The sequence below is a fragment of the Panthera leo genome, chromosome B3, assembly GCF_018350215.1.
Source record: "Panthera leo isolate Ple1 chromosome B3, P.leo_Ple1_pat1.1, whole genome shotgun sequence".
Taxonomy (NCBI): domain Eukaryota; kingdom Metazoa; phylum Chordata; class Mammalia; order Carnivora; family Felidae; genus Panthera; species Panthera leo.
The window spans coordinates 119,414,583-119,441,927 of record NC_056684.1 but is presented as its reverse complement, the minus strand read 5'-3'; the positions used below and the strand labels follow the sequence as shown (position 1 = coordinate 119,441,927).

The 27,345-nt window shown below is 42.5% G+C and overlaps 2 protein-coding genes across 5 annotated transcripts in view; one reads left to right on the top strand and one right to left on the bottom strand.

The window, feature by feature from the left end:
* MLH3 (mutL homolog 3) overlaps positions 1-11,898 on the top strand; it is a 28,017-nt gene extending 16,119 nt beyond the window's left edge. For 3 of the 4 annotated variants that reach the window (XM_042943815.1, XM_042943813.1, XM_042943814.1), the window contains 7 exons: positions 1,098-1,169; positions 2,480-2,591; positions 3,591-3,750; positions 8,962-8,985; positions 9,096-9,174; positions 10,398-10,549; positions 11,526-11,898. In XM_042943815.1, the coding sequence (XP_042799749.1) occupies positions 1,098-1,169; positions 2,480-2,591; positions 3,591-3,750; positions 8,962-8,985; positions 9,096-9,174; positions 10,398-10,549; positions 11,526-11,648 (722 nt within the window). In that variant the 3' untranslated portion in view covers positions 11,649-11,898. Of the gene's footprint in view, positions 1-1,097; positions 1,170-2,479; positions 2,592-3,590; positions 3,751-8,961; positions 8,986-9,095; positions 9,175-10,397; positions 10,550-11,525 lie in introns of those variants that run through there. The other variant, XM_042943816.1, reaches the window with a different exon arrangement.
* A 7,484-nt stretch (positions 11,899-19,382) lies between these two features.
* EIF2B2 (eukaryotic translation initiation factor 2B subunit beta) lies at positions 19,383-26,258 on the bottom strand. The gene is made up of 8 exons (XM_042943812.1): positions 26,026-26,258; positions 25,787-25,907; positions 25,511-25,659; positions 24,487-24,650; positions 23,733-23,828; positions 22,623-22,760; positions 21,315-21,381; positions 19,383-20,048 (listed from the first exon to the last, which is right to left on the bottom strand). Exons 1-8 carry the CDS (start codon positions 26,186-26,188, stop codon positions 19,891-19,893), a joined length of 1,056 nt encoding a protein of 351 aa, XP_042799746.1. The 5' UTR covers positions 26,189-26,258; the 3' UTR covers positions 19,383-19,890.
* Between the last annotated feature and the right edge of the window lie 1,087 nt (positions 26,259-27,345).

Below are 27,345 nucleotides of genomic sequence, written 5' to 3'. Positions count from 1 at the left end.
GGGTACCTGGGTGGCTCAGTTGGTTAAGCACCCAACCTCGGCTGAGGCCATGATCTCTCCATTCCCGAGTTGAGCCCTGCGTTGGGCTCTGTGTTGACAGTTGGGAGCCTGGACTCTGTTTCAGATTCTGTGTCTCCCTCTCTCTCTCTGCCCCTACCCCACTTGCACTTTGTCTCTCTCTCCCAAAAATAAATACATACTAAAAAAAGAAAAATTTTTTTTAAATGGACTGCATCTGGCCTGCACCTTTTTAATATGTAAATGGTTTGAGAAAAGTTTAAATTGGCCAGAAGCAGCCTGTCTTTAAAAAAAATTCTAATTACACTTACATTTAAAATACATAATTATTATATAATGTAAATCAACAAATTGAATTTATATGTTTGGTTATAATGTTTCTTAAAGTGAATCACATCTGTCATTTATTAAAAGTGTACTCTCTGGAAGTAAAAAGTGTACTAGAATTACATTCTCTGTGGGCTCCAGAGTAGCTTGCAAATCAAAGTCAGCTGATTTTGATAATGTGTTTAAGGCCCTTCATTGTATCAACCTGAATTAATAAAGCAAAATCAGTTTTTTTTTTTTTATTTTTTTATTTTTAAAGATTTTTTTTTAACGTTTATTTATTTTTTGATACAGAGAGAGACAGAGCATGAATGGGGGAGGGTCAGAGAGAGAGGGAGACACAGAGTCCGGAGCAGGCTCCAGGCTCTGAGCTGTCAGCACAGAGCCCGACGCGGGGCTGGAACTCACAGAGTGCGAGATCGTGACCTGATCCGAAGTCGGACGCTCAACCGACTGAGCCACCCAGGCGCCCCGCAAAATCAGTATTTAAACATTAGGAATATAGGGCTTTAACCTTGTTTTGTAAATGAAATACCAATGTATTAAAAAGTTTCTCATTAGGGATAAATTTATAGTTTTCCCCATAATTTCAATTTTTTAAGAAATGAAAGATACATACTAAGTATGTATGTCTTTCTTATGCTTATGTCATTAGCTAGTTTGAATTAACCTTTTTTTCCCTCCACACAACATGATTATTTTAATCTTGATCTGAGAATTTGATACTCCAGTAATCCTTGCTCATGTTCTAGGTGGAAACCTGCTAGTCTTAGTGGATCAGCATGCCGCCCATGAGCGTGTCCGTTTAGAGCAGCTGATTGTTGGTAAGGATCTGTTTGGAACTAGAAAATATGTGAAACTGCCCTGCACAGTTAGTATACTGAAAGAGTTTTTCTAACTGTGGCTGTCATGAGGAAAGATGAATTGTATGTTTAAAAAAAGTAATCTGAAGCCTTCTGGTTTGGCTTCTTGTTTAACTGAAAGAATATAGTGATTCACTTTACGGATTCGAATTTGGTGGTCTTACATGGTCAAAGACATATTTGCCATACATTTGTCATCAACCCTAAGGGTTGGGTACCTAAGGATTAGGCTACTTTATCGTGACATCCATCACAAAGATACGCCCCTCTGTGTGCCCATATGATCTTGGTATACCTTCTTCACAGTTTGTCAGGCAGAGACCACCACCAGCTCAGAAGGCCCAATATATTGTTTGTACTTTAAAATTTGTTTTGGAATAGGTGGTATGAGTTCAAGTCTGAAAGGTACAAAATGGAATATGATCAAGTCTCCTTTTTACCCTTGTTCCCCATCCCACTTAGTTTCTCTCCCCAGAGACAACCAATATCACTAATTTGTTATATGTTTCTCCAAAGCCAATATGTGTTTTTTGCTGTGCAGCGTTGGTGGTATAGTGGTGAGCATAGCTGCCTTCCAAAGCCAATACGTGCTTTTTAATCTTTGCTACGCTCTTTTCTTATCATGAGGCAGTGTTCTCCAAGTGGTAAAATCCCAGGAAAATATTTACCCCTGTAGTCAAATAATGGAAAACTATGTCAAAGAGGTAGGTGAGGACCTAAGGAGATAGTTCATGGGCTAGAATGGCATTGATATTACTTCCATGTTCACTTTTCCGTATGAAATGAAGACCTAATTGTTGAGAAAGATATGGTAAAAGCAGTGTTAGAAAAACTGGCTATAGGCTTGAGACCATTCATTTGAGAATAGTACTGACAAATTCTCTTCAGAGACTGGGAAACCTTTCTGAAGGAATGGGAAACTGTCTTGAACCACAGGATTGTATAGTAAACCAATTTTATTTCTTAAGTAATCAACATTATTCACCCCATTATTAAAATCACATTTATTGACTATCTACAGGAACATTGCATTGTTCATTTGAATGTAAGACTGAAGTCTTAGACATCTTACTTTGGAAATACTGCTGAAATGAATAAATGGTCTGGATACTTACTTGTTTGACTATAATAATGGAAACTCAAAGCCTCAACCGGTTTGAACACACTGCTGAGCACAATAATAGTTAACATGGCTGTGCCTTCTCATGCTCTTCTTGAAGTCTAGAAGACTTCATTTCCTACTCTGAACCCATTCGTTTCTTTTCCAATAGATTCCTATGAGAAGCAACAGCCACAAGGCTCTGGTCGGAAGAAATTACTGTCTTCCATTGTAAGCCCTCCACTAGAGATAACAGTGACAGAAGAACAAAGCAGACTCTTACGGTTAGTACTACCATGAGGACATGATATCTATAGTATAAACTCTCACAGTAATTCTGCGCAGTACAAGCATACCTGTTGTTCCTTTTTTCAGATGAGACCCTGAGGCCAAGAGAGGTTACATGACTTGTTCAAGGTCATAACAACTCTTGAATGGTGTAGCAGGCTTTCAGATGCGGGTCTTCTGACTTCAAATGCTGTTCTTTCCACTATATCACAGCTGTTGAGTATAGGATAGAGTTTCCTTGATAATTTTTTCCAGCAGTTGGCTTAGAATCCTCTTACCATTTCTTGGAAAAGTCCGTGTTTATGCTGTGCTGTTTCTGAAAGCAAAGTTACTGCAGTAATTGCTTCCATTCTGCTTTGCCTCGGTGCATTCTAGATTCTTAGTTTTCATTACCATAATCATACTGGGAAGAAAGTAAAACACTGGGCCGCAAGGAGGGGGCAAATCATATGGTGAGTCATAAGATAGGACGTTTTCCCACTTTTGGGTGGCACAAATTATTGGAAATAAAGAATTGTCTCTGAATTCATGTCAGGTTTGGGAATATGCTACTGCCAATAAATCTTTTTCCCTGGGGCATGATGTGTAGTAGAGGCAGATCCATTTATTTACATCCAGTTAATCAGGACTTCTCAGTTCCTAGGGCTGTAAATTACCTCCCTGCTTTAATGCTGATTCAAAACATTCTCAGCCCTTCTATTTGTGCCAAACTCCTTGAAGTGCCAGCAGCGAGAAGTTAGCAGTTCCTCGGTGAAGAATAAAAACTTAGGAACAAGACTTAGAAACAAATTGATTCTCTTAATGGAAAAGAGAAAAAAAATGAAAGTTACTGTAATTCAAACAGGAAATTTGATAATAAAATCCTAAACAAATGTATGAGAAAAGCAGTACAATTTTTAAAATTTGTGGCATCTTGTGAGAAACCCTCCAGTGCTTGGGACTGGTGCTGAAATGCGAATGAAGTAATAGTTTTGTAATTGAGGCTCTCTCTTTAGGTGCTACCACAAAAATCTGGAAGATCTGGGCCTTGAAATTATATTTCCAGACAATAGTGATTCCCTGGTCCTTGTAGGAAAAGTACCACTCTGTTTTGTACAAAGAGAAGCCAATGAACTTCGAAGAGGAAGATCTCCTGTGACCAAGAGTATTGTGGAGGTAAGACTGCTTCAGATGTTGAGGAAATTGCTAACTGAGGGTAACCTCCTGTTTTCTTTAGAAATTCTGTGTTCATCTTTCATCCAACAAGTATCAATACCTGCTGTGTACCAGGTGCTAGAAATTAAAAGATGAATTAGCTCAAGGTGAAGAAGGACATCTAAATAATTACAAATACAATGAAATTTGGCCAGTTAGAGGGATGTTCAAAGTGCTATGAAAATACAAAATGATTACTATGCCCAGGGGGGTGGAGTTCAAGGAAACTGTCACAGAAAAGCTAATTTTTTCCTTAGGAAAAATCTGGTAGAACAGTAGGAGCCTGCCGAGTGCAGAAGAGAGAAGGGCGTTCTAGACAGAACAACAGGTATCAGAGACTTGGAGCAGATCCTGTGTTTAGGGAACTACCAGTATATATGGCTCGAATTAAGATATATACGTAGTGGTGAGCTAGATGAGGCTAGATAGGTCATCAATACGAAATCATAAAGGAATTTAGCATATTCTGCTGAGTAGTTTTCATTTCACCCTCTACATTTGTGTTTTGGTAAACGTCTGGAAAACTGCTTTTGGGATACGACATTGGAGGTGTTGAAGAGAACTAGAACTTCTTTACTTATGTGTTTCGCTTTTTTTTTTTAACAACAAACAGTTTATTTTGTCTTTGTTGCCTTTTCTTTGCTCCTTTCTGTTTTTCTATTAGAGTTTTCTTTATTTCTCCTTGTTTTCCTCTGCTAGTGTAGAAGTTACATATTCCATGGTCACCTGGATGGCTCAGTCGGTTAAGCATCCAACTTCGGCTTAGGTCATGATCTCATGGCTTTGTGAGTTCGAGCCCCGCATCGCGCTCTGTGCTGACAGCTCAGAGCCTGGAGCCTGCTTTGGATTCTGTGTCTCCCTCTCTCACTGCCCCTTCCCCACTCGTGCTCTGTCTCTGGCTCTCAAAAATGAATAAATGTTAAAAATTTTCTTTAAGTTGTTACATATTCCATTTGTATTACTTCAGATTAGCCTTGAATTTTAGCCTTAACAAAGTTTAAGGTAATTTGCTTCTCTATTCTCTTCCTAAACTGTACAAAAGCCTTACAACCCTTTATCTTCCAGCATTCCCCTCCCATCTTCCATGTTGTGGCTCAGTATTTTAACTTGACCTTTTTTTTTTTTTTTTAATTTTTTTGTTTTAATGTTTATTTTTAAGAGAGAGAGAGAGACAGAGTGTGGGCAGGGGAGGGGCAGAGAGAGAGGGAGACACAGAATCCAAAGCAGGCTCCAGGCTCTGAGCTTCAGCACAGAGCCTAACGTGGGGCTCGAACTCACAGACCACGAGATCATGACCTGAACCTAAGTTGGACTGAGCCACCCAGGCACTCCAACTCGACCTGTTTTAATCTCCCTGGTAGTCATTAATTTTATAGAGTCAATGTTTATTTAGATTAACGAAAGTATTTACCAGTGTCTTTGTTCAGTGTTGCTCCTTGCATCCGATTATTCATTCTGTGTTCAGTTTTCTTTTTGCTGAAAGCTTTTAAATGTTCTTTTATTAAGAGTCCGTAAATGATAAACCATCTTTGAAAATGTCTTTATTTTGCCTTCACAATTGCATGATTGTTGAGCTAAGCAGGGAATTTCCACATTGTCAGTCATCCCTCAGTGTTTTGAGAACTTTGACGTTCTCTATGCCATTGAAGTCCATTGTCAATCTAGTTATCATTACTTTGTAGGTAATCTGATTTTCTCTCTGGTGGCTTTTAAGACTTTCTCTGTCTTTGGTGTTCTGCAGTTTCCCTATGATCTATCTTTGTTTTCATTTCCTTCTTCAGATTCATCATGCTTCTTCCACTTGGAAAATGTACAGTTATTGTCGCTTCAAGCACTGCTCTTCTGCCATTCTCTCTCATTTCCTAGAAATCCTGTCAGATGTCTACTGGACCTACCTTTTTAACTTCTCTGTCGTATTTCCCATTGTTTTACCCCTTCGTGATACATTATCTTCTAGTGAGTTGAATTCTCTCTTCACCTACTATTTAACCAGATGTTTACCTGACCCACTGAGCTTTTTTATTTCCATGACTACATGTTTTACATTCAGAATGTTGGTTAGGTTTTTTTCTCATATCTGTCTGTTCTTTTTTCATGGTGTCCTATTTAATTCATTGTGGTTTCTACTCCTTATTCATCTCTAACTTTTTCTGTTTGGAGCACAGGTAAATCCACATGAAGTAAGTCTACAATTTTCCCAGAAGTCTGAGTTACTTTAGTCATATCTAAAAATAAAAATTAGAAGATAGATTTAGTAGATAAATTGTATGCTACATTGATATGGGAAATGTTTGAGGCAGGGAGCACAGTTGAGAAGCTATTGATTGCACTGGTTCAAATAGGAAAGGATGAGGACCTAAGTCAACAGCATTGGGAATTGAAAGGAGAGACATATTTGAGACATAAGTTGGAAAGTAGAATTAAGAGGACTTGGTGAACAATAATAGAAAGTATAAAAGGGATTAAAGGAGAAAAGATAAGATAGGATTCTGAAGGTTCTAGCATGGATGACTGGAAGGATGGTAATGCCATCAACAGAAAAAGGAAGTAGAGGAGGAGGGGTATACCTGCCTGGGGAGTTAGATTATGAGCCTGGGTTTAGTTGCATTGAATGTGCCATCACATGGGGATGTCTAGTGGATAGGCAGGCTTACACATCTGTGCTTGGGAGAGAAACCTGGGCTGCATGTATGTTTGAGGTAGTTAATAGTATATATATTTTTATAACATCAGAAGCTGGAGAAGAGCCTGGAGGAAGTGTGACTGCCTAGGAAGAATATGAAGAATAAAAAGAGAGGAGAGCAAAGGGTGGAGTTGGTGGCACACCAGCATTCAGGGTGCATATATTTTGGCAGCGGTCTGGAAAGCTGCTGCTGAAAAGAAGAAACTGTAAAGGATGATTGAAAATATTTAGTCAGAGAGAGGAAGAAAATCAGGAAAAAGTAATATTACTAAAACCAATGAAAGTTTTAAGCAAGAAGGGAATGGTCAACAATAGCCATCAAGCCTAAAAAGTTGGATTTGGCTATCATGAGGACGGTGTTCCATGGTGGCGTCTGCTCCTAGGGGTGGGGGCGGGGGCGCCCAACCAGGTTGCTATGGGTCAGGGAGGGAGTGGAGGGAGAAGAGGTAGAGCTAAGTAGCCTGCTCTTTCAAGAGTTTTCAGAAGAAGAGAGAGAGGGTGAGAGCTAAAGGTGGTCTGCAGTGTGGGGCAGGACATGGGGTAGAAGAAAGATTTTGGTGTGTTTTCAGATGGGAGAGACTTAAGCATGTCTGTAGGCTAAGGGTGAGAAGACATTTGAGAGGGAAAGGCAGTTAATAGTGCCAGTGCTTGGACCATCATGAGTTTGGCCCTTCCAGAATTGCTCTCTGATCAGACAGCCTTTGCTTTGCTTTCAGCAGTGCTCTTTTTCCCAACACAGCCTTTTTTCTCCAGGGCTCCTCCTCCAAACTGTCTTAAATCCAAAAGATAAAATCTGTTAGAATCTTTTATTGTAATTCAATCCCTAAGTATTTAACCAGAAAATTATAATAACAACTTTTCCCAAAGAGACTTCAAAGACTGCTGGTAAGGAGTTTACTTCAAATTGAAATACAGCTTATGGCTTCAGAAAATCTTGACTATGTTAAGTCACACTGCTCAGGAGAGATTTGTTAATTCTGGAAGAAGCTGGAACAGTTTTGGTATCTTGAAAAGGAGTAGCTACTTGGATCCTGACAGTTGAAAGATCACAAATATTTTCTATAAAGTTCTGTCCTTTAGCCTGATGAGTGCGCCTTTTTAATATTAAGTTATCTGGTATTAATTAAACCATTGAAATGTGACATGAACAGAGATACGATCTTTCTCCCCTTCACCAGGCTTAAAAAATGATGTGTCACAAGTCCCAGATGACCAAGCACAAGAGAGAATGGCAAAGAGGTTAGGTTTGATCTCTGTCCACGCTAAGCTTTTTAATGGGTCAGGTATTCTGAAACATCTTTCTGTGTAGGTTTGTTTGGGAACGTATCCAGCTTTTAAAAAATATATGGTATCTACCACCCAGTGCTTGGTAACTGTACTCATTTGTAAGCATGGTGGACTAGGGTGTCTTTGAGGAAAGGGGAGAATTTTCTGAGTCTGGTTTAACAAGAAGATCTACCATTTTGTAATCTTAGGAAGGTGATTTATACATAGCCAATTCTAGGAGTAAAAAAATCTTGGGTTTTCTTATAAAGAAATTATTAAATGTGCTGTATCTCAAAACAGTTTTTTTTAGTTCCAGAGGTTAAACAAATTGGTAGCATGAAAAATAGCGTCTGCTTTAAATTTCTCTGAAGTCCTTTTGTAAATATTAACATCTGCAGGGATAACTATTGAAAAGGCTACTTGAGGGACAGAAATATACTAGTGAGGAGAAACTCAACAAAATGCCCCCCAAAATAAGCTTTTCGACCCCGAATGGAATTGTCAAAAAAAAAAAAATGCTGTGGGAACTAAAGTGACTACTTATGTTTACTATATATCTAAGCGAATGTCCCACTCAGTGCTCCATTGTGTTGATGATCGTTGTGTATTTATTCCGTTTGTGTGTAGCATTACACTTGCTCTGGCTAAGATCGTAAATACACGCAGCCTCTTAGTGAGAAGCCTCCCTGAGAGTTAGACTCTGGAATCATCAAAGCTGCTCTCAGCAGTTACATAACTTCATGAGTTATGAGCTGTCTCTGGAGGAAGCTTCAGTAGCTAAATATATTCTCTCTTCAGTAGGAGTTCTATTAAATTGTCTTGGTATTTCATATTCAGAGTGCCTCACAACAAATAAATTATTTGCACCTAAGTGCTATATTGCTGGAACTCTCTCCTTTATGAGGTGTATTTTTTTTTTAATATTCCTTTATTTATTTTGAGAGAAAGAGAGAGAGAGAGAGAGAGAGAAGAAGAAGAAGAAGGAGGAGGAGGAGGTGGGGCTGAGAGAGAGGGGGAGAGAGAGAATCCCAAGCAGGCTCCATGCTGTCAGCGCTGAGCCCGACACAGGGCTCAATCCCACCACCACAAGATCATGACCCGAGCCGAAATCAAGAGTCAGACACTCAACTGACTGAGCCACCCAGGCGCCCCAGGAAGTGTATTTTTAAACTATAAAAGAAGAATTACATTAATTAATGCCTGTTTTCCTTTCTGCTTTGTAGGAATTTATTCGAGAACAAGTAGAGGTAAGCCTCTTATTTTGGGGTTTCACACAGAGGCACCACACACAAAAGGCTCTATTGTCGCATTTCCTTTTCCCTTCATTTTCTTAATGAAGAATGTGTTTATGCATTAGCTACTCCAGACCACAGGAGGCATCCAAGGGACTTTGCCACTGACCGTCCAGAAGGTGTTGGCATCCCAAGCTTGCCACGGTAAGACTCAGCACACCAGATAATGAGTGCTTCTGTATGCTAAGCCCCGGCAGGAGTACAGAAGTTATGAAAGAGATAGAAGGCACATTTACTACTCACTTCTTGGAGGGTACAGTTTATTATTTATTTTTTAAAGTTTATTTATTTTGAGAGAGAGAGAGAGCATGAGCTGTCAGTGTGGAGCCCAACATGGGGCTCAGTCTCACAAACTGTGAGATCAGGACCTGATCCAAAATCAAGAGTCAGACGCTTGACTGACTGAGCCACCCAGGTGCCCCATGGAGGGTACGGTTTAGATCAAGAAACTGAATACACGAAGAGTGAACGCTAAAAAATTGCTTTTACAAAGCAAAACACCAACACATACATTTGACCATAATTCAGACTGACACGGATGAGTGGAGCGGTAACTCATAGAGGAGATGCATTGTAAGTCAAGCCTTGAACAAACTGAGGGACATGGATTCATAGGATGGAAGAGAAGGTTTGCCACAAGGGGTAGAAATAGCCTATGCACAGATCGAAAGGCAGAAAGAAATTAGTTATATGAGGAGCAGCAAAGGATACCAAGAAATTAGGCTGGTAAGAAAGAATAGAAGCCTACAACAAAAATTTATAATTATTGTATAATTATTTGTTTCATGTTTGTCTCACCTGTTGGACCCATTGGATCATAAGCCCCCTAAAGGCAGAGACCATCTGTCTCATTCACTGCCTGACATAGCTCCTGCTGCACAAAGTACATACTTACAAATATTTGTTGACCGAGTGAATTAATGTATCAATGTCTGCATAAAGGCAGGAAGATTATTATGGAAATAGAAAAAAGCAAATAAAATGGACATTGTGGGAAAAACAACAAGTAGAGATCTTTGTGATAGACTGGCTAAAAGATGATCTTGATTTTACAATCTGTAAGAAGTAAGCAAAATGTTGCCCTTGTCTCTTTGAGAAAAACTCTGAAAGCAGAATCCCAACAAGTGAAGGAATGCCTCCCCTAGGGATTAGAAAGACCATGATTCCATAAGGAAGAGCTGAGACACAGGTGCATCATGAACCCTTAGTTTCATCCACGTGTCGATAAGTGCCAATTTCAAGCAGTATTGGTCACATGAAAGAAGCCTAAGACACATTTTACTTTTCCCAGATATCTGGCGCTGGCCCAGGGTCAGCACTGTTTTCCTACTATACACACCATAACCTTGTTTCTGTCTTTCGTGTAGGGGCCATCAAGTTTAATGATGGCCTGAGCCCGGAGGAGAGCTATCGCCTTATTGAAGCCCTGTCGTGGTGCCAGCTGCCATTCCAGTGTGCTCACGGGAGACCTTCTATGCTGCCGCTGGCTGACATAGACCACTTGGAGCAGGAAAAGCAGGTACAGTAATGACTAACAGGAGAAGAGGAGCAAGGTTTATCTTCTCTTTCTTCTCCCGCTCCTATCAGCCAAATGTAGCCTGTCTTAATCCTTTCCAAAATACCCGAGTTTTGAAAAGTATGCATTGAAAGTTTATTTATATAAAATCCCACCACTTCATCTTCTAGCTCAAATTCACCATGGAGCTCAGGCTGCACTGTCAGATTACACACGTGATGCCTTTGTATTTTTTAAGCTTAACACATGTACAGACTGATGTATCCTGGACATCTGTTGCCTACTAGCTCTAGGTTTGATAGGATGTAGAAGGTCTCTCTGGGGCTACAGAAAGTTGGTAGAAACACAGCAAATTTACTGCTAACAAATACAACCTGAACAGCCAGTTTCTTGATGGTGCCTTTGCTGGAAATGGTAGCCATTTCTAAGGATCTCTAGAGTTATGATTTGGGGATCATCCGGCAGGAAACCAAGCTTAGGAGATTTTCACATTATGGTTTGGCCTTGATTACTCAGCAGTCCAGGAACAATGATGTGGATAATGCAATAAAGACACAGAGTGGTTTAAATTAAAGACATTTTCTGTTCTTGTTATAATCTTAAATGAAACAGAACACAAAAGCATAATAGGAATGTCCATGTTGCTGCTTTCCAAAATCTTTTCTTTTGCTTGCCTTTCCTTGTAAGGGCTATAAAGTCTTTACTTGCATGGAGTTTTCTGATGCATCCAATAGGCTTTACTCCGTTAAAATCTTACTGTTTCATAGGACAATGAAAACAAACTTTTGTCCTCATTCCTGAAGAGATGGGAGTCTAGACTTAAAGTTGGCAGTCCCGCTTATCCTAAGGAAATCTCTAATCTTCTCTGAATCCAGAAATTAGAAATCCGAACAGATTGGAATAGCCATAATTAGGAAATTTTTATTTGGTACTTGGCTTTTCAAGCTGCATATGGGAGTTATTCTCTTTCTTCCCACAGATTAAACCCAATCTTGCTAAACTTCGCAAAATGGCCCAGGCCTGGCATCTCTTTGGAAAAGCGGAAAGATGTGAAACAGGGCAAAGCCAGAGGGCATCCATGCCTCCTTGTGAGCCACCGTGAGAACAGAATTATTGATCTGTAAGGAGCCAAAGGGATGCTAACTGCCTCTGAGCAGATAGCATGGGCTGCAGGTACCAGCAGAGTCTGAGACCACCAGTGTCTCCAAGCAACGTGATCAATCAGTCTTGAGCAGATGATCCCTCCAAGCTAAAGACAGTTCATTCATCTGCAGCTGTGGACTCAGGAGGTTGCCCTATGATATCTACTTTTTTTTTAACTTATTTAGAGATAAAATTTAATGACTAATTGATTCATTTGTGGGTTTGATTTTGTTTTGTTTTGGTGGGGGGAGGTGGGAGGAGGGGTTGCTTGGTTTTGGCTTTGCAATTTTTTCCAGCCTCATAGTTTGCATTGATGTAATTTACCTATGCTGAACTCCCTGGGATCCATTCTGCCTTCCTAGACAGCCCATAGCCCCGATCCATTGGTCCCCTCCTTCCCCCGTCTTCTTGATCTCTCACTGCTGCTGCTGTAATTTACATTCTAAATCTCAGACTTAAAGAGTTCTCTACACTCAATAAAAAATGTCCCCTGTAGTCTTCCATCAGGCCTATAGTTAGATTATTTTAGGGATTAAAAAACTATTGATAAAAGAGAAACAAGGACAGGGGCACCTGGGTGGCTCAGCCGGTTAAGCGTCCAACTTCGGCTCAGGTCATGATCTCTCAGTTCGTGAATTCGAGCCCCGAGTCGGGCTCTGTGCTGACAGCTCAGAGCCTGGAGCCTGCTTCGGATTCTGTGTCTCCCTCTCTCTCTGCCCCTTTCCTGCTCACACTCTGTCTCTGTCTTGCAAAAATAAATAAAACATTAAAAAAAAAGAGAGAGGGAGAGAAACAAGGACAAGGATAGAATAGAGACAATTAAACTCCTGTCCTGGTTGGTTGTCTTCTTTCCCCTGCAAGATCTCATTCAGCATCTGATATTGTTCATACTCCAACTGGGAAAATGGTGAAAGTACTAGGACTTGTAAAACTATGATTTTTTTGGTACTTTAAAAGTGTCTCTTTATGTGAGAGCAAGTTTCATATCAAAATGCAGAATTTATTCTTTCAACCTAACCAGACCTGTTCTCTACAGTTTTCCAGGAGAAAACAGTTCTTTTGATCCCTTTCAAATTATATCTTAGTTTTATTACAGTATGCCTATCTAATGGCCTCATAATTTCATTTGGGACCAGGACTGATCTTTGTGGCAAATGCTTGTTATGCCATCCTTAATCTGTATTTCCTCTACCTTTTTAGAATGTTTGATTTCTGGTTAATAAGACTCAATAGACTAAAGGTTTATAGAAAGACAAAAAGAAAAGCAAAAAACCCCAGCTGGTAATGTTTATTGCAACTGGGATCCCATACAATGAGAAAGACGTTGCAGTGAGAATTTCCACTTTTGTATTTTGCAGCCTGCTGAAACTGGCCTTTGTATCATCAATGGAATGATTTTTCTCATTTTTTAATACAGGAAACACATTTGTACTCATGGAAGAAAACTTTGTTTGCCAGCAGCCCTGCAGTGAATCTTACAGGAGCAATGAAGTATTGCATTCATTAGTGTGTGTCTCAGAGAAGGTTCAGGAAAAGCCTTCACTGGTTTTCAAGGGGATCCTTGTAGAATTACGTAATTGGAACTCTGAAGAATAGGCACCACTGTCTAAAAATGGCCTTTATTCTTCTTAATACATATAAGCGGTTTCATAGACTGGGAGACATGACCTTCAAAAGGAGGATGTTTTCAGGGGATTTGCAAGGCTGTCAGGGTCTCTGCCTCCAGGCCCAGTGGGGTGTTGTGGCCTCTGGACCTCTGCCTCCACTCTCCAGAGCTCTATGGAGGCCAGCTGTCCTGGGAGTTTAAAATATTTTTCAGGTTAGACCAATTTGTGGGATTAAAAAAAGTGTTATGATACTTCTTATATTAGGATGAGGTGCAGTTTCAAAATGTTTTGCTACAATCTCAGACCACCGTTTTTTTGAGAATAGCAGAGATTAGAAAAAGTTCTCCATAAATAATGTAATAATCTTCCTGGCTAGCCTGACTCAAGCAATGGAAGAGATAATTATCCTTTTTCATAATTTATAAACCCAGTTGCATGCATCAACATAAAACCAACCTATTAGCCAAAAATATCTAACATTACTTTTGTTGCCTGTTTGGATTTTGTTTTGTTCTCTTTGTTTTTAACTTTACTTGCCATAGAGTAAAAACAGACTTAATTTTCTAACACAAGATAGTAGTCATTAACACCTTTGTGGTGCTTTAAGGTTTACAACATGATTTTTGCATGTCTTATTTGAATTTTCTTGGCAACCCACCAGATAAGATGGTGTTAGGCTCCCCAGTTTACAAAGGCTGAAATATATTAAGTGATTTGTCTAAGATCACACAGGTACTAAGTGGCAGACTAATGGTAAACAAGTTTTCTGGCTCCAGTCATGAGAATGAATGTTACCATTTACTAAGGGCCTACTATATATACCCAATGTTTTGTGTACATTATTACTAGCCTTACAAAAGTTCTGTTAGCAAGCTAATGTCTCTCTTTTTTTTTTAAGTTTTATTTATTTATTTGAGAGAGCGAGCCAGCGAGAGCGTCAGTAGGGGAGGGACAGAGAGAGAGGGAGAAAGAGAACCCCAAGCAGGCTGTGTCCAGTCAGCAGAGTGGGGCATGAACTCACGAACCGAACTGTGAGATCATGACCTGAGCCCAAACCAAGAGTCAGACGCTTAACTGACTGAGCCACCCAGGCGCCCCGCCGATGTCTCTTTAACAGTGAGACTGCTAAGCCTCAGAGATGTTACCCCATTTGCTAAAAGAGCCAGAATTCAGACCCAGATCTGGGTGGCTTCACGTTGCACACTCCTTCCCATTGTTACCCTGTGCTTACCATATATTTTTAATTTATTAGGGACTTACCAGTTTGTAAACTTAGTGGTTCAACTTTATTAGATTCTGGTTAGTGGAGACTTCACCAACTTCACTAACTTCAGAGTAAAAAAAAAAGATACGATGTGCGATGAAGCCATTCTAGAGAGTGCCTTTTTGGGGAACGTTCATCACAATTATATTTGAAATAAGGGTACATGTCTTTAAGAAGCTTAGCTTTAGTCAGGACAAGGAAATTGATGATGGAATGTGGTAACTTCCTCTAGTTTAGAGGTCACTGAGTTATAGCTATGTCGTTTTTACTGGGATACGAGGAGATGACAGTTCTGTCAGAAATAAAATCTATAGATGATAATAGGGGCTAGACTCAGAAAAGCTTAAAAGCAAAGCTTAGAGTGTAGGCTAGAAGGGAGGGAAGAGACAGGGGAGAGGGCTAGGGAAAGGTCCAGAACCTAGCTGGTGATCTGGAACCCCATGAGCAGCTGAGAATGGAGAGGTTCAAGCAATCACACATCAGAGTGAGGCAAAGAAAAGGTCAGACACAAATGAACAGATGGGATCTGAACCTAACAGTGGAAAAAAACAAGGCAGCCAACACAGGGGCAGAGCAGGAGGGGGCCCAAGACCAAGTTCTAGAGATGTGTAGGGGCCTGAGGAGCCATGCCAAGCGAGAACAGATGCAGTGGTCAGCTCCTAGAGAGCGAGGACAACTGTGCTTGGATGAAGCTTTAAGTGGGAGCCAGTGGTAGCAAGTCCAAATGAAGGGAAGAGCAGTTTCTGGCACAAAGAGTCGGACTCGTTCTACCTGTTTTCCATCTGAAGTGCCACCAGGTTCCATCAGAACCTTTACGAAAGCAGGCTACCAAGGAGAACTGACTGCTGCGTTTGCTGTTACCTGTCCTGCCTTTTCACACTTTCTCAACTGAAGTTGCTTATCAGCACTGAGATAGCAACAAGGTGGACTCAGAAAAGAAGGACGTCTGGGAAACCAAAAATCTAGATAATCTCACCAAACAAACCCTTGCTTCTCTTTCTCCATTTATTCATCACTCAGTAACTCCATGTATGTGTCCCTTCTAAATGTATCAGAAGTTGCAGGCATATAAAGAAAAAAAGAGGCTATCCTATGGCTTAGGATCTTTCAGACCCTTGGGTCATTGTCATCCCGTGCCCATTTGTCAGCACCCTGTGCTTTGAAACATAAAGTTCAGGCAACCTGATCAAAGTCTGGAGGATCCAAGCGTCTTACGTACCTGAATCTATGGAGCTTACTGGAGCCCGTAAGCTAGCGTGCCCCAGGTAGCAATCTGAAGAAGCTAATTTGGCCTGACCTTACCCTCACAACTTGCCTAACAACTTGTTCTTATTTACCACAAAAGTAAGGCATATGCAGTGGTGGTTGCCACCCACCCCTACCCTGGCCAAAAAAAAAAAAAAAAAAAAGATGGTTTGGAGTTGGAGTTAGCTACTGCTATATTAGTGTATCATTATTATTCAAGGTATTTTATCACCTCTCTTTTATAGTAAACTGCAGAGTTTTGCATAGAAGTTACGAATTTTAGGAACCTTGTCAAGTTTTTAAGCAGCTTCCTTCTTCTCTAGGCAGGTCTTAATTCTAAATGTAACATGCCTGAAAAAACACTACTGAAAGTCTCCTCTTCAGCTTGGTATTTAATATAAACATCAAGCAATCACTGTTGCCAGTGTGGTTAGGCTCAAAGGCTGCCCTCCATTGTGTGAGTGTTGTGCAGAAGACTGAAAGCTTAGACTATAAGCTCTTTATTAATAATAATTGCTTAGCCATTGCACAATAACCTGGAACAGCTGTTTGGTGAATGAAAGAATAATTCAAAGCAAAGTAGGCCAGATAGAAAACACTTCCAAACCACATTTCAGAATAGCTCCTTTGTGTCAACTAGGTGCATGTCTGCAGAGGGAGTTTTTGCGAGGACAGGTGGATAGTATGGGGCCTTTACAATAATTACGTCACCATCTGGTACCATATAGCAAAAACAGTTCTGATGTCCTGAGTTCCACATATGTTATAGAATCACGTAGCCCGATGATGGAGCCACAGGACTGGCGGCCTTCGTTAACCCAGAGACTGAGCCAACAGATTGCCTTGAGAAATGGTTGTGAAGCACATCTGTGAAACGTACGATCCTACCCATACCCGCATTTATTTCTTTGAGGTATCACTTTACACTTAAGTTTTCCTTGGTGGAGTGTTTTTCAGAGACTTCTGAGGCTAAATTAGGAATTTCTGTTCCTGATTTGAGTTCCAAGAATTGTGCCTCTCCTGCCCTCCGCCTAAATTGGAAGATATAAACCGTGGGAAAAGTGTCTTTACAAACTGTATTGAGTAAGTTATCTAACTTGGTTTATTTGGCGTATTCAGGAGGACTTTCACATCCATGGAATCCTCTTTCTATTAATTCTTTTCAAGCTACAGCTACAAGTTTTTGTCCTTAGCTTCCGGGTCCTGCTGGCAAAGGCAGACAGACACAAAGGCCGAGAGGTAGGAAGTTGACATGGGGCTTGTCTCTCCCTGTTCAGATAAGGTTCTCCCCTTTCCAATATTTACTCCTCCTCCAGTCGAAGAGAGGAGAGAGAGAAATAGAAAAATGAGGCATATAAATAGCTTTGTGGGACTTGCTTAATTGAGGTCCTAAAGAGCCCGAAGAGCATGCATTGGTGCAGTTCTTCTGTCCCAGGCACTTTAAAAGTTGACCAAAACTACCCTTGGAACCTTCATCCATGTCACTTATGCCTGGGAAGAATGTGGGTGCTAATTTTAGACCCAGAGACTAGGACGCACAAAGGACAAGTATCATAAAGCATTTTTAGACCAGAAACAGATTTAAGTTCCTTGACTCACTCCTTTTACTCCAGACCACACAGTTGTATGTACCCAAGCGGATTGCTGTTAGAATTGGTGCCTTCAGAGGAGACAATTGCTCGTAATTGGTAGCTATAAGCCACTTCACTGAGAAAGCGCGGGGTCTTAGATGCTTTAAGGAAAAGAACTGACAGACTGAGGCCTGAGTGAGTCAGCCTCTTCTGAGTCAGAGCTTTTAGGCCGGTCTTTCAGACTAAACCTCTTCAATCTTGTTTTCTCCCTCTTTCAGGGAAGACAAGAGCCCTAAGGCAAAGATCTATCTCAAGTTGATGCAGAGGCCTTCCCCTCATAACCTACCTCTGGCCAGTGTTTACCGAAGTGTGGTTATCAAATCACCTGTTCAGATCCTTAGGGTGCTTGTTAAACATGCAGACTCCTGGTGCTCCCTCCCTCCACCCCACAGACAGTGCCACAGGAGACAGGAAGCTGGCCTGGGACCAGCATCTCGGGGGGTTCCGCGGTATGCTCAAGTCTGCCCGGGACCTCCGCTCTGGGCCAGTGGTTCCCAAACATGGCGGATCATCTGGATTACCTGGGGAGACTTTCTGAAAAGGTAAGTACTAAAGTAGAACACATAAAAAATGGAAATAATATATGAGCCTACTAAAAATTAGAAGATATCCTCCAGCTTGCCACTGTTTGGTAGTATTCTTCCAGACTTTTATCCTATTGCATGTACATATTGTTTTGTTTTAATGAAGTAAAAGGTCATATTATGCATACTGCTCGGCAGCTTGACTTTTCCCCAGCTTGTCTTTAATTAACAACATTAAATGGACTTCCTTCCGAATCTGTCCCATTCTTTTAACACAAGGCTCACGGATCAAATGCCTCTAGGGGTCAGGCAGATAACATGAGTTACACGGACCGGACCGGGGAGGAACTGCAGAAAAGGAGGTTTTCCATTTAATGGAGTCAGAAGCTGCTCAAGTGTAGCCAACTGCTGCCATTCGGGAACATGGGCGCAAAATTGCCAAAGCTGCAGAGTTTCCAAGAGAAGCAAGAAATCTGAATTTTAGTATGTGATCTTCACATTTTTATTATTCTACTTTATTTTCACATTTTTATTTATTTAAAAAAAATTTTTTAACATTTATTTATTGTTGAGAGACAGAGTATGAGCAGGGGAGGGGCAGAGAGAGAGAGGGAAACACAAAATCTGAAGCAGGTTCCAGGCTCTGAGCTGTCAGCACAGAGCCTGATGTGGGGCTCAAAGTCACCAATGGCGAGATCGTGCCCTGAGCCTAAGTTGGCCGCTTAACCGACTGAGCCACCCAGGAGCCCCTATTTTCACATTTTTAATTATTGGTAACTAATTCAAATTAAATACAGGGTGAGCCAGCCAAAATGTCCTTAACCCAAACACGGCCCTTAAGGCCACTCTTTTGAAACTTCCACTGCAGTGTATACATAATGTTCCACAGTATGTCATGTTTAAAAACCTTCCTTGTTTTTAATTAACAGAATACAAAATGCTATTGCTGGACACTTAGGCTGTGACATTACAGCTGCTACAGTGACAAGTATTCTTCTCTATATCTCCATGTGCTTGTACAAATAATTTGAGAAATGCACATTCAGAATTGCTCTCGAAAGGTACCAGCGTACAATCCTATTAACAGTACACGAGAGGGTCCTTTTCTGGGAAGCTTTAAGCGGATTCCCAGGTGCCATCCCGGAGATCAGATGTAGTAGGTCTGGGATAGAGCCCAAGATGGTACATTTTCTTAAGCTCCCCGATGATTCGGAGAGGTTTTGGAGCCACTCTCTTCGATTACTAACAAGTTGTTTGGGACCACTGCCAGTGAATTAGTAAGGAAACTGTAAATACTTTCATTTGCATTTCTGTCTTAGCCGGTTCCCTCTAATTACAGCCCTCTATCAAAGCACAAAAAGGGCTCTGCTGCTGCTGCTGTTTCAGGCAGTTCAGAGCAGAACAATAAATAAACCAACTCAGGAATCTTCAAGCAGCTTTTATTGGCACAGCCCAGGAAAAGGTGTGGTAGCCATTTCTGGGCAAAAACCTATATCCCATCAAGGTCTTCAGTGTTATGTTTAACGCCCCACTGAACCAGAAAGTTTAAGTTCCTAAAACAGACTCCCCAGGTCTCTAAGAGGTTCCAAAGAACAAATTTTTACAGTAAACTGTGCCCAGCGTGGGAACAGAGCTCATAACCCCAGCATCAAGAGTCGCACGCTCTACCAACGGCCAGCCAGGCGCCCCAAGAGGCTACAAAATTAATAGGTCAAGGCCCGCTGCTGCTGTTAAGATCAGAAAGGCAAGAAGACAGACCTGAATGTGTGTCCTTGTTATGGGATGCCTAAAAAGGCAGGAAACGGTATTAAGTTTTTTAGGTTGGCTCCAGTTCACTCCCCATTACAAGGACTTGATTTTCAGCAGTCGCACTGAAGTCCCTCTCCATTCCGTATCTGGCTAAGCAGCTTCTGCTTAGAATGAATGGTGGTCATAGGACATGATCATCAGGATGGTAGAGTTCACTCATCAAGCGGTAGATGTAGGAAGGCGCATTCCCACCAATGTTGGAGATAAAGAGGGTAATGAGCTCTGGGGGGACGTAGTCAAACACGGGGCAGTGAACGCTGACCTTCTCCAGAATGTCCCCTGAAAGGCAATCAATCACACATGCCAAAGATAAAACTGAGGATCCTGCTCTAATAACCAGGTAGCATATAGATTCTAGGCTCAATAATGCAGGCATACTCGCTACCCCTCGGGAAGCTGCAGCAGAGTGCAAACCAGAAGAGAGGACTTCAGACCATACCACTCCCTGCTTAAAACTCTCCAATGCCTTTGCATAGCCCTTAGAACAGAATTCCAGCTTGGGATAGCAGCCCTCAAGATCTAGCCCCTCCCCCGCTGCACTACACTAATTATAATTCATCCCACTCTCCCTCGTGCTCGTTCCTCTCCAGCCATAATGGCCATCTGGTTCCAACTGGCTAAGCAGGGACCTAACTCAGGCCCTTTGCACCAATGCCTGGAAGACTCTTTCCTTGATCTTCACACGGTGGGGTCTATTCATTCTGGACTCAGCTGAAATGTCCCCTCATTAAGACCCTCCCCAAACTAACATAGTCTCCAACCACCTTCCAATCACATCATCCTTCTTTGTTCTCTTCCCAAAACATCTCATGACCTGACATTTTCTTGTCTATCTTCTGCAACAGAACGTAAGCTCTGTGGGAGCAGGACCTATTTGTTGTTCATTTTTACATCCCTAGTTGCTAGCGTAGTGCTGGATACATAGTGGATACATACATAAAATAATTCTTGAAAGAACGAATGTGTGAATAAATGAAGTTATTCAACTTCTAAGAAGAACTGTAGCCCAAGCACTTGCTTTGCTCTCAGATGGTGTTTAAGGCCATGTGATGTTGATGAGGTGGCAGGCTCACTGACCACAGCTGCTACATTCAGAAGTCACAGAAAAGGACCCCAACGCACAAAGATTACAGGCAAGTTTTATAGTAGGAACATTTTGGGGCCTACTTCCTTTGCCATTCACGTCACCAAAATGACTCCCTACAGCAACTGAAAAACAAGGCTATTTTCCCATTCGGTTGTTGCCTCTGTCAAGCAATGTGCAAAGCCAAACTCAGTCAATGCTGGGTGATCCAACCCACCATGACCCCAATACTCCGTTGAATATATTAGTCCCAGAACAAAATGATCAGGTCCCCATGCACTCTAAGACACTAAAGAGAAGTCTCCACAAGAAGTATGATAAAAAAAACACAACCTGGCAGCATTCACCCCTGACTGACTACCAAAACAAAAGCAAAAGGACCCAAACACACATGTGCGCGCGCGCGCGCCCACACACACACACACACACACACACACACACACACACACACCCTTCTGTACCTTCTGTGAAAGGCAGAACTTCTTCAGGGGCCACAAACTTGTGAAATGAATCTTCTTCATTGGGGAACTAGATAAGGAAAAAAAAAAAAAAAAAAAGAGTGAGACAGACCTAGCAAATTCCACTTCTAGGTACATACCCAAGGGAAATAAAAATCTTATGTCCACAAAGAAGCTTGCACACAAATGCTTCCAGGACCATTATTCACTAAAACCAAAGGCTGAACAACCCAACTACCCAAGGGGGTGAATGGATAAATAAACTGTGGTATATCCATGCAAGAGAGTATCATTCAGCCACAGAAAGAAACAAAGAGCTGTGCTATAGCTAGGAACCTTGAAAACATCATGCGAAGTGAAAGATGTCAAAAACAAAAGGCACACATTGTATGATTTCTTTTATATGAAATATCCAAAACAGGCAAAGCCACAGAGACAGAAAACAGATTAGTGATTCCTAGGAGATGGGGAGAGGAGGCAATAGGGAGTGATTATGTAACGGGTACAGAGTGTTTTGCCGGGATGATGAAGGTCTGGAACCAGAGAGTGGTAGTTGCACAATGTTGTGAATGTAGTAAGTGCCCCTGAACTGTACATTTAAAACTGGCTAATTGTATGTTATGTGAAATTCACCTCAATTTAAAAAAGAGACCTACAAATAGCTTCTATTGCTAATGAAATAACTCTTCATTTTGTAATACTGTTTGTATTCAAGCTACAGAGGAACGTCCCTCCAACTATGACAAATAAAACCGATTCTATGTTCCTAGTTTCAACTTGTTTGGCATTTTCAGAAATGGTCAGGGTGATGGGGAATGGTGGCAGTGAAAACAAAGGGCCTTCCCCAACTATGTACTACCCTGACCTTACAATTTTGACTTTTCAAAGCTGATAAGATAATTATACTATCAATTTTTGGGGGGCGCCTGGGGGACTCAGTCGGTTGAGTGTCCGATTCTTGATTTCAGCTCAGGTCACGATCTCACAGTTCATGAGTTTGAGCCCCACATCTGGCTCTGCACTTTCAGCCTGGGATTCTCTCTCCCTCTCTCTCTGCCCCTCCCCTGCTCGCACACGTGCTCTCTCTCTCTCAAAATAAATGAACATTAAAAAAAAAGGAATTAAAAAAAAAAACTATCAATTTTTTTTCCTGGTTCAAGACTTTTGTGGCTTTTTCCAGCCTCTACTGGGTCTAATCCATTTAGTAAACACAGATAAAGAGAAGCCCCAGAGTGAGCAGGTTGAAGGCCTGGAGATCAAGCCTACACTTTGGCTTCCTTCTTTCTGTTGGCTACAGACAGACAGACGTACCTGTGGGGAGAGCTTGAACATGGGAGCACAAACGATGAGCGGGGTGGAATGGTGTTTTGCTGCCAGTGCTAGAGTGTGAGTTCCTGTCACAGCTCTCAGGGCACCATTGGCCAGGATGGTCTTTGTGCCAATGATCACCTTTGGAACAGGAAGCAAAATGTGAGTCATCCTAGAGATACAACCTTAAATAGGCCATTGGGCACAATAGGCTGAATGCCCAGGCCTCCCTCTTGACATCGTGAGGGTCACACAGCCGTAAAGGAAAAGGGATTCTAGACTAAGGACCATGAGTTCTAGCTCAAAAGTGGCTTCCCAAAGAATGAATATAGTCTGTGACCGGAAGCTGTACCACCTCCTGCTCTTAGCCCTGTCTTCTAGGATCTCTATGTCACAGCTCCTGAGAAGCCAGAAGCCTTTCTATTCATCATCCACCACTGCCAAGCTCTCTGCTCAGAAAGCAGGGACCCTCTACCCAATCCCTAGCAGTGCCATGCTTAGCTTAGCCCTATTTCATTCTCTTCAATGCTTTCACCAAAAAGAAACTACTCTGAGGTGCCCGGCTGGCTCAGTTGTAGAGCATGTAGATCATGACTCTTGATCTTGGGGTTGTGAGTTCAAGCCCCACACTGGGTGTAGAGATTGCTTTAAAAAATAAAATCTTTTGGGACTCCTGGGTGGCTCAGTCGGTTGAGCGTCCGACTTCAGCTCAGGTCATAATCTCACAGCCCAAGAGTTCAAGCCCTGCGTCGGGCTCTGTGCTGACAGCTCAGAGCCTGGAGCCTGCCTAAGATTCTGTGTCTCCCTCTCTCTCTCTCTGCCCCACCCCTGCTCATGCTCTGTCTCTGTCTCAAAAATAAATAAAAACATTAAAAAAAAATTAAAATAAATAAAATCTTTAAAACAAAGACAACAAAAAGAAGCTACTCTAAGTGAGGAACAATGATACAGATAGAAGAAATTCAGTTAATATATTAAAAAGGCCCAAATATGTACTTTCAAAAGGTGTTAGAAACTTTCTTTCCTCATAGATATTATAGGAGGGAGGGGGGAAAAATCAGTATTTTAGAAGTACAGTCTTCATGAATTTAATATAAGTCCAAATATACCCACCTTGTTGACTCTTGACATAACAGCAAAAATGGCGGCATCAGTCATGACAGTTGTCTCAATACCTGCTTTGGACAAATTGACTGCCATTTCGTGACCCTGCAATAGGACAGAAAGGCTGACATTATGAGAGAGAGTGAGAGAGAGTGGAAGGCATCTCCAATGGAACTGGATCTGGAGAATTCTGTGATACTGAGCACAGCCGACACACAACTGCCTCCAGATAACTCCTTTTTCTGCCCGTGGTCGGTATTCTGTGGTACATTGCAGGGAAGCCCAGGAGAAGCTAATAAATGTTGAATTCTCCACAGGAGCATTAGAGCAGCCACAAAACTGGAAATACTGCTCGCGTGTATAATTGGGCAGAGCTGACAGGATAGGTCCTGGCTCGTTCCTTTACAACATCCTGCATCCTTACATAGTTCCTTCTGAAAGACCTATTATTTACGTAGGGATGGAGTGCGGTCAGGCCAAGCATCAGTCATCCCCAAGGTAATTTACCCTATTTTGATTCCCAAAAGAACCAATAGATTTCTTTTCTTGAACCCAGAATTTCACCTAAGCCTCCCAAACCAATGTTGAAGAGTGTTGACAGGATGAACAACTTGAAAATTCCCTTAATGTTTTATTTTACTTTATCTTCTCAACATCTTGCTTATCAATTCAAAGATAGCACGGAGCCCATCTATCACTTCTTGATTCCCTCCTCAGTTTTCATTTTTCTTAGCAACTCCAGAAGCCCCCGCCTCCCCCCTACCTGACAGAAAGGAGCACATTCTGCCACAATGACATGGAATTTCCTCTTTCGGGCCGCCTCTCTGAGGAAGGCTTCTACTGTTCGGGAGAAGCCAATGGTCATGATCACCTCATTGGAGTGGATGTGCTCCAGAGCCTGGGCTGCAATGTTCTCTGTTGTCCCTTCTGCAAGAACAGTCAGTTTTGCAAGGAAAATATGAAACCACCGTGCTACAACATGAAAGAGACAGGTGCCCACCTAGTGGACCCTGGTAACACAGGGTAAATGGACTTAATATGAAGGTCACTTCTTCTTAAAAGCCCCATTCCTCTGGGATCTTCTACCTCCTAAGTTCGCAGTCTACCCTCTTTCCCAGTAGAACCCCCAACTCATCCACTTAAACCCCCAACCCTGCCCGGCCACAACACCAGCTCCTTACAATTGATTTTGAAGACACTGAATTCAGGCAAAAAAAAAAAAAAGGTCCAATTGGGGAAATCATAAAATGCTGAGCGTGGGGTAAACAGTTTTCCCCCTAAAGGGACTCCTCCTCCAAAAGGTGGCCACAACACCTCCACTTGAGGAGGCCACAGAAGAAAAAAGGGGAGCAATTTGGAAGCAGCAGCTCCAGATACAGAGACCCAGCTTCTTCCTTCTTGGGGAATTCTGATTGTAATGAATATCTGCAGATCTCCCAGGTCACAAAGACAAGGGGAATGGAGGTGGTGCGTGTGTGCATAAAAATTCAAGAAGAAGAAGTTTAGTGAAGTCTACCACCTGTGGTTTTAGGGAGTTCATCTTTAAAACGAAAATAAAGCTCTGTCCTAACAGCTTCTGCAGCAATCTATAAAGGGCTGGTCTGTAAAGAAATGTAGGGAGGGTTATCTTAGTCCTGCTCCAAACCTTCCTCTTAGTCAGGATGGAGGACAAAGCTGAGAACAGCATAACTGGCGATCTCCCATCTCTGCTGATGAACAACTTTCAGGGTCTTCTCTTCCTTCATCTGCCTGTAACCTGTCCTGACACCCGGGATCAGGACTCTTACCCAGTTCCACAAGCAGCTCATTAATTGCCTCGATGATGTTGGACTGGAGTTGGGCGTAATGGAAGCTGAAATCCTCGCTCAGGCCTTCGGATGTCAAGAGTTTGTGCAAGGACTCCTGCTGATCGCTCTCATCGCTGCGTCCATGGAGTCTACGGAGGCAACAAGAGGCAAAGAGGGAGGTGGGCTGAGGTGTACTCTTTGAAGCAACAGGGCCTGCTCACCACTAAAGGCTCCAAGCAAAGGGCGGAGCTCGTGCAAAAAGGCCCACGTGCTGACCTGCCATACTCCTCCCGGATGATCCTGAGCACTCTCCGCACCATGTTGCCCACCGTGGTCTCTGAGGGCTGCGCGGCTGTCATCCTCTGGCCCTCTCGGCGAATCAGTTCCATCAGCTCCCCTGCAGTCCGAGGAACAGAGCGTGAGAGGGCACGAGCACGATGAGGCCTGGGCGACTTTCCGCCTGGGGATCGGGAACGGATAGTGACGAGGGACGCGACAGAATAGACCTGCCTCACCTGCATTGCTCCAGCGGTGGTCCGTAATGATCCGGCGCAGCAGCCCCAGGGTCTCCCGAGCCATGTCCTCGGAGCTGCGCCGCCCGCCGCCCCGCTTCAGGGCCTCCACGAAACTCTCGATGCTCTCGTACAACTCCGTGCCATTGGCTGCGGCTCCCGGCATCTCGAAAAGAGCCGCCTCGCCGGCGAAATCCGCACCTGTACAACCTCGATCGTTGCACTTCCGGGGCGGGTGAAGTCGGCTTCCGCTCCGCGAGGAAAACTCCGGCTTCACGGACCGCAGGCCACGCCCCTCCGTGCCACAGCCCACCCCTTCCATCTGCCTGAGCCAATCAGAGACTAGGAACTCGAGTTGCTCATTTACGGCGGAGCGTCCGCGAGCCTCCGAGGCTGGAGGAACGGAAGTGGCCGTTCGCAGCTCCTACGAAGTTGGACAGAGGTGAGCTGGGAGGCCCCGCGAGGGTGGCTAGTTCTGTTGCTATGGAAACAGCTGGTCTCGGCGCTCCCACTCCCCCCAACGACCCGAGGCTGTGCTGTGAAAGTTGCCACCCGCCCTCCCTCCTGATCCCTAAGCTCCAGTGACCACCAGCTGTTCTGACTCGCGCTGAGAGTGCGCGTCCGGGACCCGCTACACCTAGGGCAGACGCTCTATTATAATGCTGTTACACTGCATAAAACTGGTTCGTTTGCACTTGTGTCTAATAGATTCAGCTCCCTGAGAGCAGGGACCGTACCTTTTTTACCTTTGCATTCCCATCGCCTCACACACTTATTGTGAGGCAGGGGTCAGGGATGAAGAGACCGAATACTCACCAATAAGGAGGTTCAAAGTGGGAGCTTTATATGGGAGCAAAGATGATGTCCTTCCAGATAGGCTAGAGAGTATAACATAATACCAAGAGCTATTATTGACTTCAAGTTTACTATGTGTTGGGCACTGTGTGTGAATTATCTACTGCAATCTGTGAGGTAGGTCCTCTTATCCGCATTTTACAGGATAGAAAACGGCCACAAAATTCAAGCAGTTGGTAAGGGGACGCACGCATTCGTGTTCAAATCTACCAACTATCTGAATCTAAAGTCTGCGTGTCATGAGCAGCTCTGTTTCCTTAAGATAAGTTCTTAGGATCTTTGGGCAAACTCATTTTCTAAGACATTTGTTACAATTGACATATTGCCATCCAAAAAGATACATCGATACCAAAATCAGACAAAGAGAGTACAAGAAAACTACAGACCAGTATCCCTCACAAACACAGATGCAAAATCTGTAACAAAATATTAACAAATCAAATCCAGCAATGAATAAAAAGATTAATA